Source organism: Podarcis pityusensis, assembly GCF_964106645.2.
Source record: "Podarcis pityusensis genome assembly, chromosome: 16".
Classification (NCBI taxonomy): Eukaryota; Metazoa; Chordata; class Lepidosauria; order Squamata; family Lacertidae; genus Podarcis; species Podarcis pityusensis.
In genome coordinates, this window is record NC_138041.1 from 23,891,248 (window position 1) to 23,907,186 (window position 15,939).

A 15,939-nucleotide genomic window follows, 5' to 3' on the forward strand; every position below is an offset into this window, starting at 1 on the left:
CCACCCCTGGGTCAGACCTGACCCGGGAGTGGAGCTGCAGCTGGGTGTGAGGAAGCTTTCTCGGCAATGAAGGATCCTATCATGGGGGCAACTGATCGCACCCCCTCCAAAAAATGCACCCAGGGCTGCGGCCCGCCCCCCACGCTACGCCACTGACACCACGCCAGTCTTTGGGTGGTGCAAGATTCCAGGGGTCCAGGCACTTACCCAGGGTTCATGTTTCCTTTTGAAATGAGGCACAGTGGAGACTGTGGGGTCTCCCCCCTCCCCGCATTTAATCAATCAAAGGCCCATGTGGGTTGATTTCCTTTCTCTGTATTCCATGTCATACTTTGATCGCTTGTAATGAAATCAACATGGTTAAAAAATGCTCTTATCTCACTTTAATTTGTTCTTTAGTCACTGAATTCCTTCCCGTTTAGTTTCTGTGCTCTGGTTTCCTTCTGCGGTGTATAATTGAGGGAAAAAGTTACATTTTGGTACGGATGGGGGACAAATGAGATTCAGTTAGCATTTAAAGATGAACCTATATAGCTCTCACTTTCCAAAATACCACACAAACCAAAACGCAGCCTTGAAAATTCACACAATTTTGCAATGCAGTTCTCTAGCCAGGAGATGTGTACAACAATGCAGGGTAAACTATGCATAGAAATGAATGCGTTAGTGAAAAAGCACACAAAAAATGCAAGATACATGGGGAAATTGCTTTGCCAAAATGTGTATATTAAGCAAAAATGCATATAAAAATGTGTATCAGAAGAGAAATTTGCGCCAGAATTCTGATGAATGTTCAGGAGGACTTATTTTACAAAATTTTCAAACTGATGTGGAACCATAGAGAACTGGAAAAACAAGAAACAGTGAATCCAGAAGTGTCAGATTCAGCCACCCCTACATTCTGGTAACCCTAAAAGGTAGGAGTTTATCACACACTATCATAGATAATGACCAGAGGGTTGCCTCCATGCTAATGCCATTTTAGTGTTACTTTATTTTTTAAATAGATTTTATTTTGACAAAGCAATAATCATAAATAAATAAGAATAAAAATGTGTACCCCACCACCATCTTTATGATATATGGTTTATTTATACAACCTGAGCCACAAAGGAGGGGTCCATAGCATTCGCACCCCAAGAGGGTCCTGTTTCTCCCATTGCTGCTGCCTCTAATTCAAACAATCAGCCCACATCATACTCTGACCACCCCCAGCTTGCTACCACTTGCAGACTGACACGCTTCCCCCCTCAGTTACACCACATCTAACTGAAATGCTAAAACTTCCTCCTAACAAAAACTCAGGCACTGTCTTCACACTATTTCAAAACTCAGGGTGGAACTTCACTCATCTCCTGCCAACCTAGCAGTTCGAAAGCACGTCAAAGTGCAAGATAAATTGTTACTGCTCCGGCGGGAAGGTAAACAGCATTTCTGTGCGCTGCTCTGGTTTCGCCAGAAGCGGCTTAGTCACGCTGGCCACATGACCCGGAAAAACTGTCTGCGGACAAACGTCGGCTCCCTCGGCCAGTAAAGAGAGATGAGCGCCGCAGCCCCAGAGTCATTCGCGATTGGACTTAACTGTCAGGGGTCCTTAACCTTTTTTAATCAATTAAACTAGACCCAGGAATTTACGAGAGTCAAGGCTCCCACAAATTCATAGCAATATGAACATAAGACTTCTGGCGGGGCAAGATGGTGAGCGTCACGGCCACGTAGAGCTCCAGAGGACCGCCAGCACCAACTGCGCTGCCTGGCTATTCCCTGTGCTGGCAACGCCGCCGCCACCACCACTGTTGTGATGGGGGGGACCAGGAGTGCCCAACGTGACAATCAGGGAGGCCCCCCCCCAGCAGCCTTGACCCCACTGGGACCGGGAGACCCTACCAACAGCCCAGCTGAACAGAAAACAAAAAGCAAAAAGGAGCACCAGCTTGCCACTGCAGCCACTGCCAAGGGAGAGAGGTAGGGGGGTACCATGAGGGAGGCCATGAGGAATTGCATAGCTTAGCCCTGGCCCAATCCTGAGCCTACGTCCCCGGCTGCTACCGCAAAAAGAGCAGGCCGGGGCCTGGGGGGAACCGTGCACTGTAGACCACCCCGGGGGAAAAGAAATGCAGCGTGGGACTTCCCTTGCCGGAAAAAATATTATTATTATTTTCTTTTTCTTTGAATAACTGTAATGGTGTCCATGCAGGAGGCCTGAACCACCGAAGGCCGCTCCCTGGGACTGCCACCTTAGTCCTAACCCAGGGACCCAGCATCCAGCCCCCGTAGTGAAATAAAAACTGCCTGTGAGTCAAAATTACCACCAATACATTATTTTAATTACATACACAACCCCCTTTTTCGTTAATACTATTCGTTTTCATTTTTTATTCATTTTCACACACTTTCTATTATTAATCACTTATTTATTATTATTATTATTAAAAAATTAAACCCCCTTTCAAAATTCTTTTTGATTTTCTCCTTAAAAAACCCCCAGTATGAACATAAGAAGAGCCTGCTGGATCAGGCCAGTGGCCCATCTAGTCCAGCATCCTGTTCTTGCAGTGTTCTTGCCAACTAGATGCTTGCAAGCAGGGCTTGAGAATGAGTTCTCTCCTCTCCCGTGGCTTCCAACTATTAGCATTCAGAAGCATTTTTGACTCTAAGTGTGGGAGGCATCATAGATGGCAGCCACTGATAGCTCTCTCCTCCAGATATACGGTACCTGTTTGCACGAAGCGAAGCGTCTCTTCTCTTGACATACTCCAATATGGACTTTCAGGCCTGCCTCGAGGGTTAGATTTACATCTCTCGTGCATACTCTTACTGCCCATCCTCTGTATTGACTTTCTGTTCACTGTTAGGGTTAATAATTAATATGCTTCAGAAGGAACTGAACCTGCAGTGACTCAGCCACTCAGGCAGTTCTGGGGGTCCCTTTTTATGCAAGGAACTTACTAGAAGTGAGAATCGGTCCCTGCCTCTTGCCCCAATGACAGTATGGTAGCTGTCCGCGAGGGTCAGAAAGAACTACTGCATGTACAATGGGATCTGTTACAAAAGCCGGGTGCCTGCCCCTCTCTCTGCAAAGCGGTGGCAAGAGCCCATGTGCCCCTTTGGAGAACAGAAGACACGGCAGAGACTGTCGTGCTTTAAGAAATATGGTTTATCCACCTTATCCCTCCCTTCAGTCTGCATGGAGGGAGTGCAGATCTTATAGCATGGTCATTTCTAGAGGCAGCATCGCAAACAGCTTTCCCCAAAGATGGCTCTCCCCTCCTCTTCTCTCCCAGAAACCCCTTGCCCTCCCCCAAAGCAGTTACCCTGGCAACCTCCCAAATCCCCAGTCTCTTCTTACACCTGGGGGCAAGAGGGAAGTTCCCTTGTATTGTTAATGGCCTTTATTGTTCTCTTGATAGCTGTAGCTCTGCCAGGTTGGTTTGCATTAGGTGGCACAGCTCTCCAGTTTATGTTTTAATCCATATCCCAATTAATAAAAATCCTAGCATTTATTCATTCCTAGGGTTTAGGGGGATTCCCCCCCCCCAATCTATAACTTTCTGGCGGTTCCCTCACTGCGAGAAGCGAAGTTACAGGGAACCAGGCAGAGGGCCTTCTCGGTAGTGGCTCCTGCCCTGTGGAACACCCTCCCACCAGATGTCAAAGGAAAAAACAACTACTAGACTTTTAGGAGACATCTGAAGGCAGCCCTGGTTAGGGAAGCTTTTAATATCTTAAGGACTATTATATTTTTATATTTTGTTGGAAGCCGCCCAGAGTGGCTAGGGAAACCCAGCCAGATGGGTGGGGTATAAATAATAAAGTTTATGATTAATGATTATTATATGACACCCTTAAACATGCAAAACACAGCCACTCATACAGCAATGTTCACTGCCCCAGAAACAACCACTATTTTACATCACTTTCTCCTGGAAAGACAAGAATAAAGACGATCCCTTTTAGTTGCAGTAAACTGGAACTAAACAGAGTAAACGAAAGCTTGCACGATATAAATTTAATTGCACATTCAGCACTGGGTTGATGAGAGATGGCAATATGCTTCAAAGGTAACCTGTCGTGTTTCATGGCTGAAAAAGGATATAAACACATCCCATACCACCCAAACCAATCTGACTCCATTTTCCCGATTCCTGTTTGGGCTTCTGGGTATTCAGACTAAAACTTTTTCTTTTTAACCTAAGCGCACTATTGGGTTGATAATTGGCAGGCAAATGCAAGTAGAGGAAGCAATAAATAAATGCAAAACCTGTGCACAAAAGGTTCAATTTCAGCCAGGATTCGCTAGGGCTAAGTCCCACACCGTTAAGCATGGAACATGCCGAATAATAAGAGAGGAAAGAGTTTCTCAGAGCAGGTACACACATTGCAATTTCTTCACATCATGCAAATACATGGAAATACTCACAAATGCACATCAGTTTGTGGCACACAATCTCTAGCTATTACTAGACATCACCTTCAGCCCAATTCCCAACCCATCTCCCATCTCCTCAGCCCCTCCTCTTCTCATTGCCTTACTCGCCCCTCTGTTGCCGGCAACACAGCATAACAAACAGCCTGGCTTTGTACTTCACCTTTCCCTCAGTTTAAGCACCTTCCAGCAAACCTTCCTTCGCCCTGCCACCACCAAAGCAGAGTTTGCCAGGGAAACTTTGGGATGCTTCTCCGACATGGGATGGCCTCTCCGCTAGCAGATCTGCTTACAGCATCCTAGAAACCCTCTGCCGGTGTTGGCAAGCCTTGGCCAAAGACGGGGGTCTTTGCTGGAGCTGAGAGGACCCTCAGGAAGGCCCACCACCACTGCCGCCAAGGGCTCTTCACCTCATTGCAAGGACCAGCTTTTGGGAAGCTTGTGGGAGCCTTCCACTGTCTCCCAGGTGGACAAGAGTTCTGGAAATGAACTCTCGCTGCTCCTGCTCCTGCTACAACCCAGGCTGACTCTCCCAGCTTTGCCTCTCTCTTCCCACGTCAGGGAACACAGAGAATTCTTTCACTACGGGCTCCCAAGCCAGCTCCAAGAACAACAGCATCATTTGTATGTCTCTGCAGTGCTGGTATCAACAAAGACATTGTCCCTGCCATCACTGCCTTCTTTTCCCTGGCTCTCCTGCTAAGAGCAGCAAAATCCAGCAAGTCTTCTCCACAGCTCAGCCTACCATAGCCAAATCAGCTGAAAGCATGAAAAATAAAATAAATATGTGGCTCAAAAGCCAGCACAAGACTCACATTAGGTGTCAAAGAAGGCAAGACTGCACCAGGTTTGTATGTTGGTTTATGGGCGAGGACTGGCAACTGTTTCTATGTCAGCTGAGATTTCAGTAAATATACCCTCGCTCTGCTCCCATTCAATAAGGTGGGGCTTGCACAAACAGGAGCATACCATCACTCTGGAGGACCATTTTTTATGGAAGCCAAAGGTACCACCCTACATATAAAGAAGTGGGATCTACAGGTTCGGGAAAACCTTAAGATTTGCAGAAGCGTAGAAAATATTGGGGGGGGGGGAGTTATGATGGGCTAGGGCCCCCCAAAACAGCACAATGCAAGCTGGAACATGTTCAGTGGCCATAGATTTTTGACTGACTGTTGGGGGCTGTAGGGGCAGGTATGGTATACTAGTTGAGGCAGGAAATAGAGTGAAGCATCCCACTTGTGGACTTATTGATGGCCTCACCTGCTGACTGCTGGAACTTGTTCTTATATTATAGAGTAACAGCCCTCACCTTAGATGATTTTAAAGAAAGATCCAGCAATTTTTTATGAGGCCTTTGTTTGTTTTGGTAATAACAAACAGCACATATAAAAACAGTACTACTTAAACGAGGTATTAAAGAAGGAGAGGAGAACCGCCAGCCTGTGGGGCAAATCTGGTCCACAAGGCTGTTTCCCCTAAACCACAAAACATAAAAAGCCATGTAAAAGGATCAAATTGAGAACATATAGGTAAAGGGATCCCTGACCATTTGGTCCAGTCGTGACCGACTCTGGGGTTGCGGCGCTCATCTCGCTTTATTGGCTGAAGGAGCCGGCGTACAGCTTCCAGGTCATGTGGCCAGCATGACTAAGCAACTTCTGGCGAACCAGAGCAGCGCACGGAAACGCCGTTTACCTTCCCGATGGAGCGGTACCTATTTATCTACTTGCACTTTGACGTGCTTTCGAACTGCTAGGTGGGCAGGAGCAGGGACCGAGCAACAGGAGCTCACCCCGTTGCGGGGATTCGAACCGCAGACCTTCTGATCGGCAAGTCCTAGGCTCTGTGGTTTAACCCACAGCGCCACCCGTGTTACACACACACACACACACACACACATATTCTCTGCCCAGCTGCTGCTGCTGTTCTCAAAGTCATGATCTGGGAAAGGCTGCTAGGGTTGGAGGCTGAGGCAAGGCAGGTGGAAAGAGCCATTGCCTGATGAACAGTTGAAAGTGTCTCTCCCTTCCCTGCATGATTAGGAAACTAGCCTTAGGGCTGGGCTTAATCACTTTGATTCTGCCTCAACATTTCTTTTTGAAACTGCAGCCTGCCTTGCCTCTAACTTCAACATTTTATGAATGGGTCTGGATGTAGCCCTTTAGCAGGGCCAAGGAAGCTCTTTCCCAAGGGCTTCAGTCTATGAAGAGGCTGTGGTTTTGTTCATCGGAAACAAATGGTTCCTTTTGCTGTTAGACGAGCGGCGGGGATCACCGGAGAGGCAGCCCGCTGGCTCCTTTGTTCTCAATGAGCAAGATGATGGGGGCTGAAAGAGGAGGGTGCTCTTTCCGGCCACATGGCGGCAGTGGAGCCTTGCCCCCATCCACTGGGACTGCCAAAGACATCACCCCATCTTCTACTGTGCAGAATGAGATGCATTGTGCAGTTGGCACCAGCCTGGGCTTTAGCCTGTCAGACTGAAATCAAGAGCAACTATTTTAAAGGGATGACACCAGTGGTGTAGCGATCCACAATTGCAGGGGTGGGGTCATGGGTCAAAGACACATTATTATTCCTCTTGCGGCAGAATGCCTGTCTCCTACAGCCGCCCAATCAGCATGAAACAGGACCTTTTTTAGCCACTGTATGCTCCAAAGAGAAGCATTTAGGGAAACGGAAAACAACAGATGCTTCCGTTTCAAGAGAATGATGTGCAAGTTCTTTTATGCGCAATGGAACTTCAAGGAAAACACAAGTTGCTCTGAAATAAGATATTGGAGCCCTCCAAAACATTTGCCCATGTTACGTGCACAGGAAATAGTAGATTTGTCCGAAATGCAACACCTGGATTGTTCTGATGCAACTCTAAAGATGACTATTGTGTAATTACGAGGTTATTGTATAATCTTAGGTAAAGGTAAAGGTACCCCTGCCCGTACGGGCCAGTCGTGTCCGACTCTAGGGTTGTGCGCCCATCTCACTTAAGAGGCCGGGGGCCGGCGCTGTCCGGAGACACTTCCGGGTCACGTGGCCAGCGTGACGAAGCTGCTCTGGCGAGCCAGCACCAGCGCAGCACACAGAAACGCCGTTCACCTTCCCGCTATAAAGCGGTACCTATTTATCTACTTGCACTTAGGGGTGCTTTCGAACTGCTAGGTGGGCAGGAGCTGGGACCGAAAGACAGGCGCTAACCCCGCCGCGGGGATTCGAACCGCCGACCATGAGATCGGCAAGCCCTAGGCGCTGAGGTTTTACCCACAGCGCCACCCGCGTCCCTTTGTATAATCTTAGAAGTTTGTATAATCTTAGATAGGGTCTGGGTTTGCCTACCATGAAGGGACCTCTGCCCTTCTGAATTTTGGGGAAGCCATGATTTTTCAGAGTGGCATCATAGTGCTTTAAATGCTGTTGGGGCCAAATCTTGCGGGTCTCTAGCTTTAAGCCCTTGCAATCCTCTTACTGTTGCCTTTCTAACACTCTCATGTTATATTTATTTCATAATTAATTTCATGAAATGTATATGCCGCTTGATGATAAAATGAAACAAAATGCAAAGGGCTTGAGAGAAAGAGGACGTGCCAGAGAGACAGCCACTGTTTAAATGCTCAAATCTGCAAGCCTAGGAACAGCCCACCCACCACTGCTGACTAGCTAAGGAATGGGGGAAATTCTATGGACAGGCCATTTCGTTAAGAAGACACAGTGAGGAGGGCCCCATCTCAGTGCTCTGTACTTTTGATCAGATTGGATGGCCGCCAGCTCCTATCTGCTGCCAGTCAGGAGTTTTGCTGGACTGAAAGGAACAGTTTTGTGGACTGCAAAGAATCCAACTCAGGCTTGAAAAATGTGGGTGCCAACAAAACAAAGCACTGCAAACAGAGTCAATTGCTTTTGTGATTCTTCACAGAGCATATTTCTCTGCAGAACTCAGTACTGACTTTGTAGGTTTGTATTCATAAAGTTATCACTCTTCATTTTCTAGCCTTCGTGGTTAATGGGATTAGGGGAAGGGCTGTAGTTCAGTGGTAGAGCACCTGCTTTGCATACAGAAGGTTTCAATCCCTGGCATCTCCAGGTAGGGTTGGGAATGTCTCCTGTCTGAAAACCCTGGGGAGCAGCTTCCAGACAAATGGTCAGTAGATGGACCAATGGTCTCACCCAATACAAGGCAACTTCCTATGTTCCATTATGTTTGGAAGTTGTGTCAGTGAAAGTGCTCAAAAGGAAAAGCTTCAGAAGGCTAATCCATTCACACCCAATCGCAATTGTCAACCATGTTCCTATCACTCAGGTTGCAAAGCAGACCAATGAGAGGTGTGAACTACGGACATACCAAAGGAAAATAAAAGAGGATTGTGATAGCGAAACATTGGAAATTTAATACAATACCAACAAAAGAATGGCTCTCAAAACTAAGTGAATATCTAGAACTTGCCAAATTAACAGACCTAATAAGAAACCATTCAAAAGAAAGATTAAGGAGAGAATGGGATGTCTTTATAAATTACATGGAAAAAGAAGGCTTCCAGAGCATCACTTGGCTTAGCGTAGGTTGAATTCCACTGACAATCAGACAGTTTCTGTAAGACTTACCATCTAAATACAGTTATCTGAGGGGCAAATTGATGTACTAAGTACGTTCATGGATAGTGGGAAGTCATGATTCGAATTAACGAGTCAAGCCAAAGCTGTGTAAAGAAGGCTTGTACTCCCTATGTAGAAGTTAATTTGAAAATATTTGTTTTTTGAAGTTAGTTATCCATTTTTTGTTTTTATTATTTTTCTGTTTTCTTCCCCCTCCCTTTTTTATTTTCTTTTTCTTTTCATTTTATTAATGTATAATGGATGTATCTACATGTTTGCAATAAAGGATTTTTTAAAAAAAGGTTAAAAAAGAGGGGTGTGAACTGAGGAGATGGAATGTGGCCTAGGGATAGCTCTGAGGGCCAGATTCGAAGGACTGGGGGGCCACATTTGTCTCCTGGGTCTGAGGTTCTCCATCCCTGCATTGGAGCATCTGGCTGTCCACTATCAGATCAGGATCCTGAACTAGATGAGCATTTGGTCAGATCCAACTACAGGGGCATTCCTTTGTAGGTATAACGTGTGTCAGGTTTTTTTGTTTGGAGGAGAGGTGGTCACTCCAGCACCCAGCCCTGAGATGGATTTGCCCTCGTGCTCAGTGACTTTCAGCGATCCTTGTTTCCCCTCTGCCAGCTTCCTTTTCAGGCTTCCCCACCCACCACTTTCCCAATGGCTACATGCTTCCTGAGCAGTGGAGGTGGAGGACCTGTGGGCAGGAACAGCCTGGCGACTCGCATCTATGGTGCTGAGCCATAGGCAGTGCAAGTTCCACACGTGTTGCTGTTGCTGCTTGCCTCTACCTCCTTTCTCTGTGTGCTCACCTTCTTTACTTGCTTTCTCCCCCCTTCTAACTGAAATAGTTTCTTGAGTATGTGTGAATGGTTTCTGCCTGTGCCTTCCTTCTCCTTATTTGTTCGCACACCTCCTCCCCTTTCCCCTCTTTCTCTCTCCCCACACAGCTGCTCCTGTCCCAATACTGTGTGTGGTGCCTTGCATGTCTGGGTCGATAGGGACTTCTGACAAGAGTTTCACAAGATCGTTTTTTGATAGCACGGCTTACTCCATGTATTCCAAGTTCTTATTCAGGGAGACCTTTCCAGAAGAATGTGTAGCCTCCTTTTTCTTCCTTCAGTTGTCCCTTCTAGGGGGCAGTGGACATGTCTTTCACCACTGGATAGCTTCAAGAAAAATGCAGAGAGCAAAACCAACCACTGTATATGGTGTTTACTGACCTGACTAAGGCCTTTGATACTGTAAATCATAATGCCCTGTGGACTGTCCTTCTGAAAGCTGCCCAAATAAATTAGTGAACATCCTTTGGCTCCTCCATGATAATATGACAGCAACAATCGCAGGTAACAATGGCTCTCAAAGTGAACCATTCATGGTGGGATCAAGTGTTAAACAGGGTTGTGTTATTGCCCCAACTCTATTTATTATTTTCATTGCCATGATCCTACACTTTGTTGAAGGGAAACTCCCCACTGGAGTAGAAATCATATATCAAACAGATGGAAAGCTCTTTAATCTGAGTAGGCTGAAAACAAAGATTAAGGTTACCATAATTTCTGTCATAGAGTTTAAGTATGCTGATAACAATGTAGTGTGTGCACACTCAGAGGATGACCTCCAAAACATCCTAAATATCTTTGCAGATGCTTATGAAAAGCTTGGCCTATTGCTCAACATCCAGAAAACCCAAGTGCTGCACCAACAAGCACAAAACAACCTCTCTGCAGTGCCACAAATCCAACTCAGTAGTGTAATGTTGGAAAGTGTTGATCACGTCTCCTACCTGGGCAGTTATCTTTCCACAAGGGCTGACATTGAGGCCAAAATCCAGCATCACCTGAGCTCTGAGAGTGCAGTTTTCTCCTGATTGAAGTGCAGAGTGTTTGAAGACCAGAACATTCATAGGGAAACCAAAATGCTTGTTTACAAAGCTATTGTACTACCAACTTTACTGTATGCTTGTGAAACATGGACCACTTACAAAAGCCATCTCCAACTGCTTGAAAGATTCCAACAACAGTGTCTCCAAAAAATTGTACACATCACTTGGGAAGACAGGCAAACAATGCCAGTGTACTGGAAGGAAGGAAGATCACCAGTGTCGAAGCAATGATTCTTCAACATAAACTTCATTGAACTGGTGATGTTGTTCGGATGCATGATTATTGTCTTCCAAAGCAACTACTCTATTCCAAACTTAAAAATGGAAAGCGTAATGCTGGTGGTCAACAAAAGAGGTTTAAAGACTCAAGGCAAATTTTTTTAAAAAGTAGTCTAAACACTGACAAGTGGGAAACACTGGTCGTGAGCACTCCATTTGGAGAACAGCCTTTACCAAAGGTGTCATGGACTTTGAAGTCGCTCAAACGCAGGATGAAAGAAAAAACAAGCTAAGAGAAAGGCACATTTGGCAAACCCTCACCGTGATCAACTCCTGCCCAGAAACCTATGTCCCCAGTGTGGAAGGACGTGTGGATCCAGAATTGGCCTCCACAGTCACTTACGGACTCACCGTTAAGACCATGTTTATGGAAGACAATCTTAGTCGGCTACAAGTTATCGCCAAAGAGGATGAGGAAGAAGAAGAAGAAGATTTCTGGGCATGTTGCAAGACACTATCTCGTTCCCAAGCCCTGTTTCACCCCTGGGGATGAGGTGCTAGGCAGCATGGATGCAGCTTGAAACCTTCTGCATTTCATCAAACACTTGATTGGGCCTTATCTCTTCACCTCTCCCCAAGGTTTTATTCCAGTGACAAATCAGTGGATCTTTCCTCCAATTCTTTCCCCCAAGTTTTCTGTAAGTTCTGGCAACATGAAAGCTCTAGTAATAGGTAATGATGAAAGATAATGAAAATAGTTCACAATGAAAATGTATGCCATACTTACTTACTCAGAATAATAAATAATAATAAAAAATTTTATTTATATCTCGCCCTCCCCAGCCGAAGCCAGGCTCAGGGCGGCTAACAACAATAAAATAATACAACATTCTAAAAGTCTTGGGACAAAAACTCCTTTCTTAAAACCCCAAAGAGCTACTGCCAGCCAGTGTAGGCAGTACTGGGATCCAGGTGGACCAATGTTCTGCCAATGAAAATTTTTTGCATGAGACATCTTGAGCATGCCCTTAGCATTTTCTTGGGGCAAAACTTACATTTTTTGTGCCAGGAGTACAAAATGGTCTGAATAAGGGAGTCCACCTGAACAGGATGATGATATGTTTCATAATTCAACTCCTGATATTTCAATATTTCTGCTGGGACAACATATTCCAGGGCCAACCAAGCTGTCATCTCTATTTCAGGGAGATAAATTATTGCCTTCACTACAATGGACCAAATGAAGCAATTACCTTGAAAGCAATCACTGAATCACCTGAATCACTCCTGTCCTCCTGAGAGCTACAAAAAATGGAAAGGGATCAATCAGATATGAAGTATTTTGGCTTTCATGACATCACAGGTGTTGTATCTCAGTTGTATAATTCATTTTATATTCGAAACTGCTTATAATCACAAATTTTCCCCTGGTAGAAAGAACAAAAACAGCCCTGTCTATGAAATTTCACACAATCACTAGGTCTTAAAAATTATTCCCTTATAATATTACAGATTGCGGAAATTCACCAGGGTGACCAAGGCTATCCTCTAGCCCGAAACCACAACAGAACTGAGATGAAATGGATCCAAATAATTTAAACCGATGAGGCGTCAGCATGGATTAAGTTAGGGCTAGTTGGAAAGTAAAAAGTCTGCCATGGGTCAATTTCTGGCGTAGCAACCATGACTCTCCCATTTTAGCACTGGTCACACCAAACTGAGCTTGCCTTTTTCAGCTCCCGCCCAACACCCCACTACCACTACTAGGCCTCACTCGCTCCTGCGGCTCAAGAAACAAACAAAACAGAAGATAATAAACAGCAGGAGTACAACCCCAGTCCTCAATATAATTAATGATGGGGATGAAGAATACCCCAAACTGTGTCAAATCGTAGCTTTGAGACCAGAAAGGGAGGGGGAAAGCTAAATTTCCTCCCCTCCAAAATAATCATTACCCCAAACTGTGCCAAATTGTTGCTTTGAGGCTAGAAGGGGGGGCGGGGGAGCTAAACAAATAAATCCTCCCCTCAGTAGTAGTAGTAATAATAACAATAATAATAACCCCAAACTGTGTCATATTATAGCTTTGAGAACAGAAAGCTGACGGTGGCAGGAAGCTAAATAAATTAATAATAATAATAATAATAATAATTACTCTGAACAGTGTCTAACTGTAGCTTTGAGACTAGAAAGTCATGAAAAAGCAAGATGGATGGAGAGAGAGAGAGAGAGAGAGAGAGAGACAGAGAGAGAGAGAGCCTCCCCAAAGTTGGTTCGCAAACAGGCCTTGCTCTTTTTCCTGCTCAGAAAGCCACTCTGAGATGCAGAAAATCATTATATTAAGATCCACAAAGTGGGGGGAGGGAAGTCAAAGGGGATTATATGTTTATGCTTTTATTTCGCCTGTATATGTAAAATAGAAAATGGAAAAAGAAAAAAGCAAGAGAGAAAAAGAAAGCCACTCTGAGGCCCTAAGGAGACCAGGGCTGCAAAATTCCATTTGGCCTCTGCCGTGCCTTAGAATCAGAGCCAGAGCTTTCACTTCTCTCGGCCTACTCCAATCTGCGGCCTGGTCACAACCACTTCTGCCCTATTTGCGCATTTGTATTGCATACCCTCCAACATTTATCAGATGAAAATAGGGACGTCCTATTCTGCATAAGGAAGCTTCTTCTGCATTTGATCTCCCACACACATTGCCATCATATACACACCTACATGGGTCACCTTGAGCCAATACTGTGGGATTTACTTCTGAATAGGCAGTGTAGGGCTCAATTTACAATAAAGGAATCGGCACTCCACGCACTTAAAAATGGCTGGCTGCTGAAGCCTGGCAATTCAATAATTTAAAGCGGACTGGTTACGTTTTACCTTCAGAATTATAGCAAGGGCCTCATATGCCAGCTTCATCATTTCCTTAGTTTGGTACAGGTATTTTATTGGTCAGTACAGTATAAGCAGGACTCTGTTTTTGCACCTACACACACACACACACACACACACACACACACACCACTTTTAATCGTTCTCCGAGATGTGGAGAGGAGGAAAAAGGAAAATCATGAAATTCCAGGATCAAGTCGGAAACCATGATGGCTTCTGTAATTCCAGGACTGTCCCTGAAAAATCGGGACACTTTGGAGGGTATGCATTTGCGCCCCCATGTTTTACTCTGGATTGATGAATGCTGAAGCATTGATTAGCATTGCTGTGGAGTAGGATCTCTCATGACTCCACGTACATGCACATGCTGTTTATTACATATTCTCCAACATGCCACCATTGAAAACAGGGACATGATTATGACACAGAAATACTCCCAAAAGCTGCAAAAGCCACAGAGGTGCCGCACCCTTCCAACAGCTTCTGGTCAGATTGGACCCTTGCCTGAGTACCAAATGTGTATTGAAGTAACTTCTGATATCACAAATGCAATTGTCAAGAGTGTATCTTGTGTGTAACTTTTCTCCACTTTAGTAAGGGAATGGGAAGCATGGAAGTATTGGGCCCCCCTTTTTTTAACTGCAGGGGGAGTAGATTGGTGTAGGCTTTCACCTTGCTGCCATCTGGGCACATGCCCCTTTTGCAAGACATGCCTCACGTATCTGACTGCATCTGCTAAAAACTGGATTCTTGTCATTGTTAAACTGGACTTGCCTCGCATATGTTCTATCAATGACCTGTTCAAGCACTTTGTTTTGCTCCTCCTCTTTGCCCCTCTTATCAAAGGTGCCAGGGTCCTGATTCTGCAAAAAAAGAATCAATGTGGCAGCAACACAAAGCAAGGAACAGGACTGTTTCTACCTTGAGGGCCATAGTTCAAGGACACAGGACCTGCTTTGCCTGAAGGTCCATGGTTTAATTATTGGCACCTCCAGGTAGGGTCTGTCTGAATTTCTGCCAGTCAAGTATTGACAATACAGAGTTAGATGGACCAATGGGATAAACATGGTCACAGAATCACAGTGTTTGAAGGGACCCTGTGAATCATCTAGTCCAACTCCCTGCAATGCAGGAATACGTAGCTGTCCCATATGGGGATCAAACCTGCAACCTTGGTGTTATCAGTACCATGCTCTAACCATCCAAGCTATTCAGGGCAGCGTCCTCTGTTCCTAAGGTACAAACACAGTAAAGCATCCAGTTTGCATGACTGAAGGTCTCACCTTTAATCCTTGGTGTCTCCCGCTGTGCCTGAAACCCCGGAAAGACACTGCTGGTTACTGTAGAGGACACTGAGCTAGACAGTCCAACCATCCGACTCAGTATAAGGCAGCTTCCTATGTCCCTTTTCTGCAATGCCCTGTCATCTCTAATCCTAACCTACCTCGCAGGGTTGTTGCAAGGATAAAATGGGAAGGAGTAGAACCAGTTTGTTTGCCACCTTAAGCTGCTTAGAGGAAAAAGGACGGGATATATAAGCATAGTAGATTATTTACGCTGGTAATAAGGCATTTGCAGGGAGGCGGCAAAAAAGCTGGCCTTTGTGGGTGGTGGGCAGGCATGGGGAAGAGGCAGGCAAAAGGCAAGGTGTAAGACACATTTGCTCTGTGGTTCACTGTCCTTACCCTGGCCTCTTTACACAACCCGAGATGTGTGTTGTCAGAGCCCACCCTATTCACAGAACCATAGAATTGGAAGTGACCTTAAGGGTCATCTAGTCCAACCCCCTGCAATACAGGAATCTTATCTGACACGGGATTTGAACCCACAACCTTGGGATTGAGAGTCTCATGCTCTGCCAACTGGACTGTGATTGCAATTGGTTCTAACTGCTTTTAAGTTTGAATTATTGCAACCCACCCTGGGA

At 45.4% G+C, this 15,939-nt stretch overlaps 1 protein-coding gene across 16 annotated transcripts in view; it reads right to left on the reverse strand.

Moving 5' to 3' along the window:
- GAL3ST1 (galactose-3-O-sulfotransferase 1) overlaps positions 1-15,933 on the reverse strand; it is a 35,658-nt gene extending 19,725 nt beyond the window's left edge. The window contains exons 1-3 of one of the 16 annotated variants that reach the window (XM_080986338.1): positions 12,380-12,400; positions 10,809-10,888; positions 208-443 (exon numbers count right to left, since the gene is read on the reverse strand). In XM_080986338.1, coding sequence (XP_080842464.1) covers positions 208-218 — 11 coding nt within the window. In that variant the 5' untranslated portion in view covers positions 219-443; positions 10,809-10,888; positions 12,380-12,400. The other 15 variants (XM_080986340.1, XM_080986330.1, XM_080986334.1 and 12 more) reach the window with 15 other exon arrangements.
- Positions 15,934-15,939: the final 6 nt, after the last annotated feature.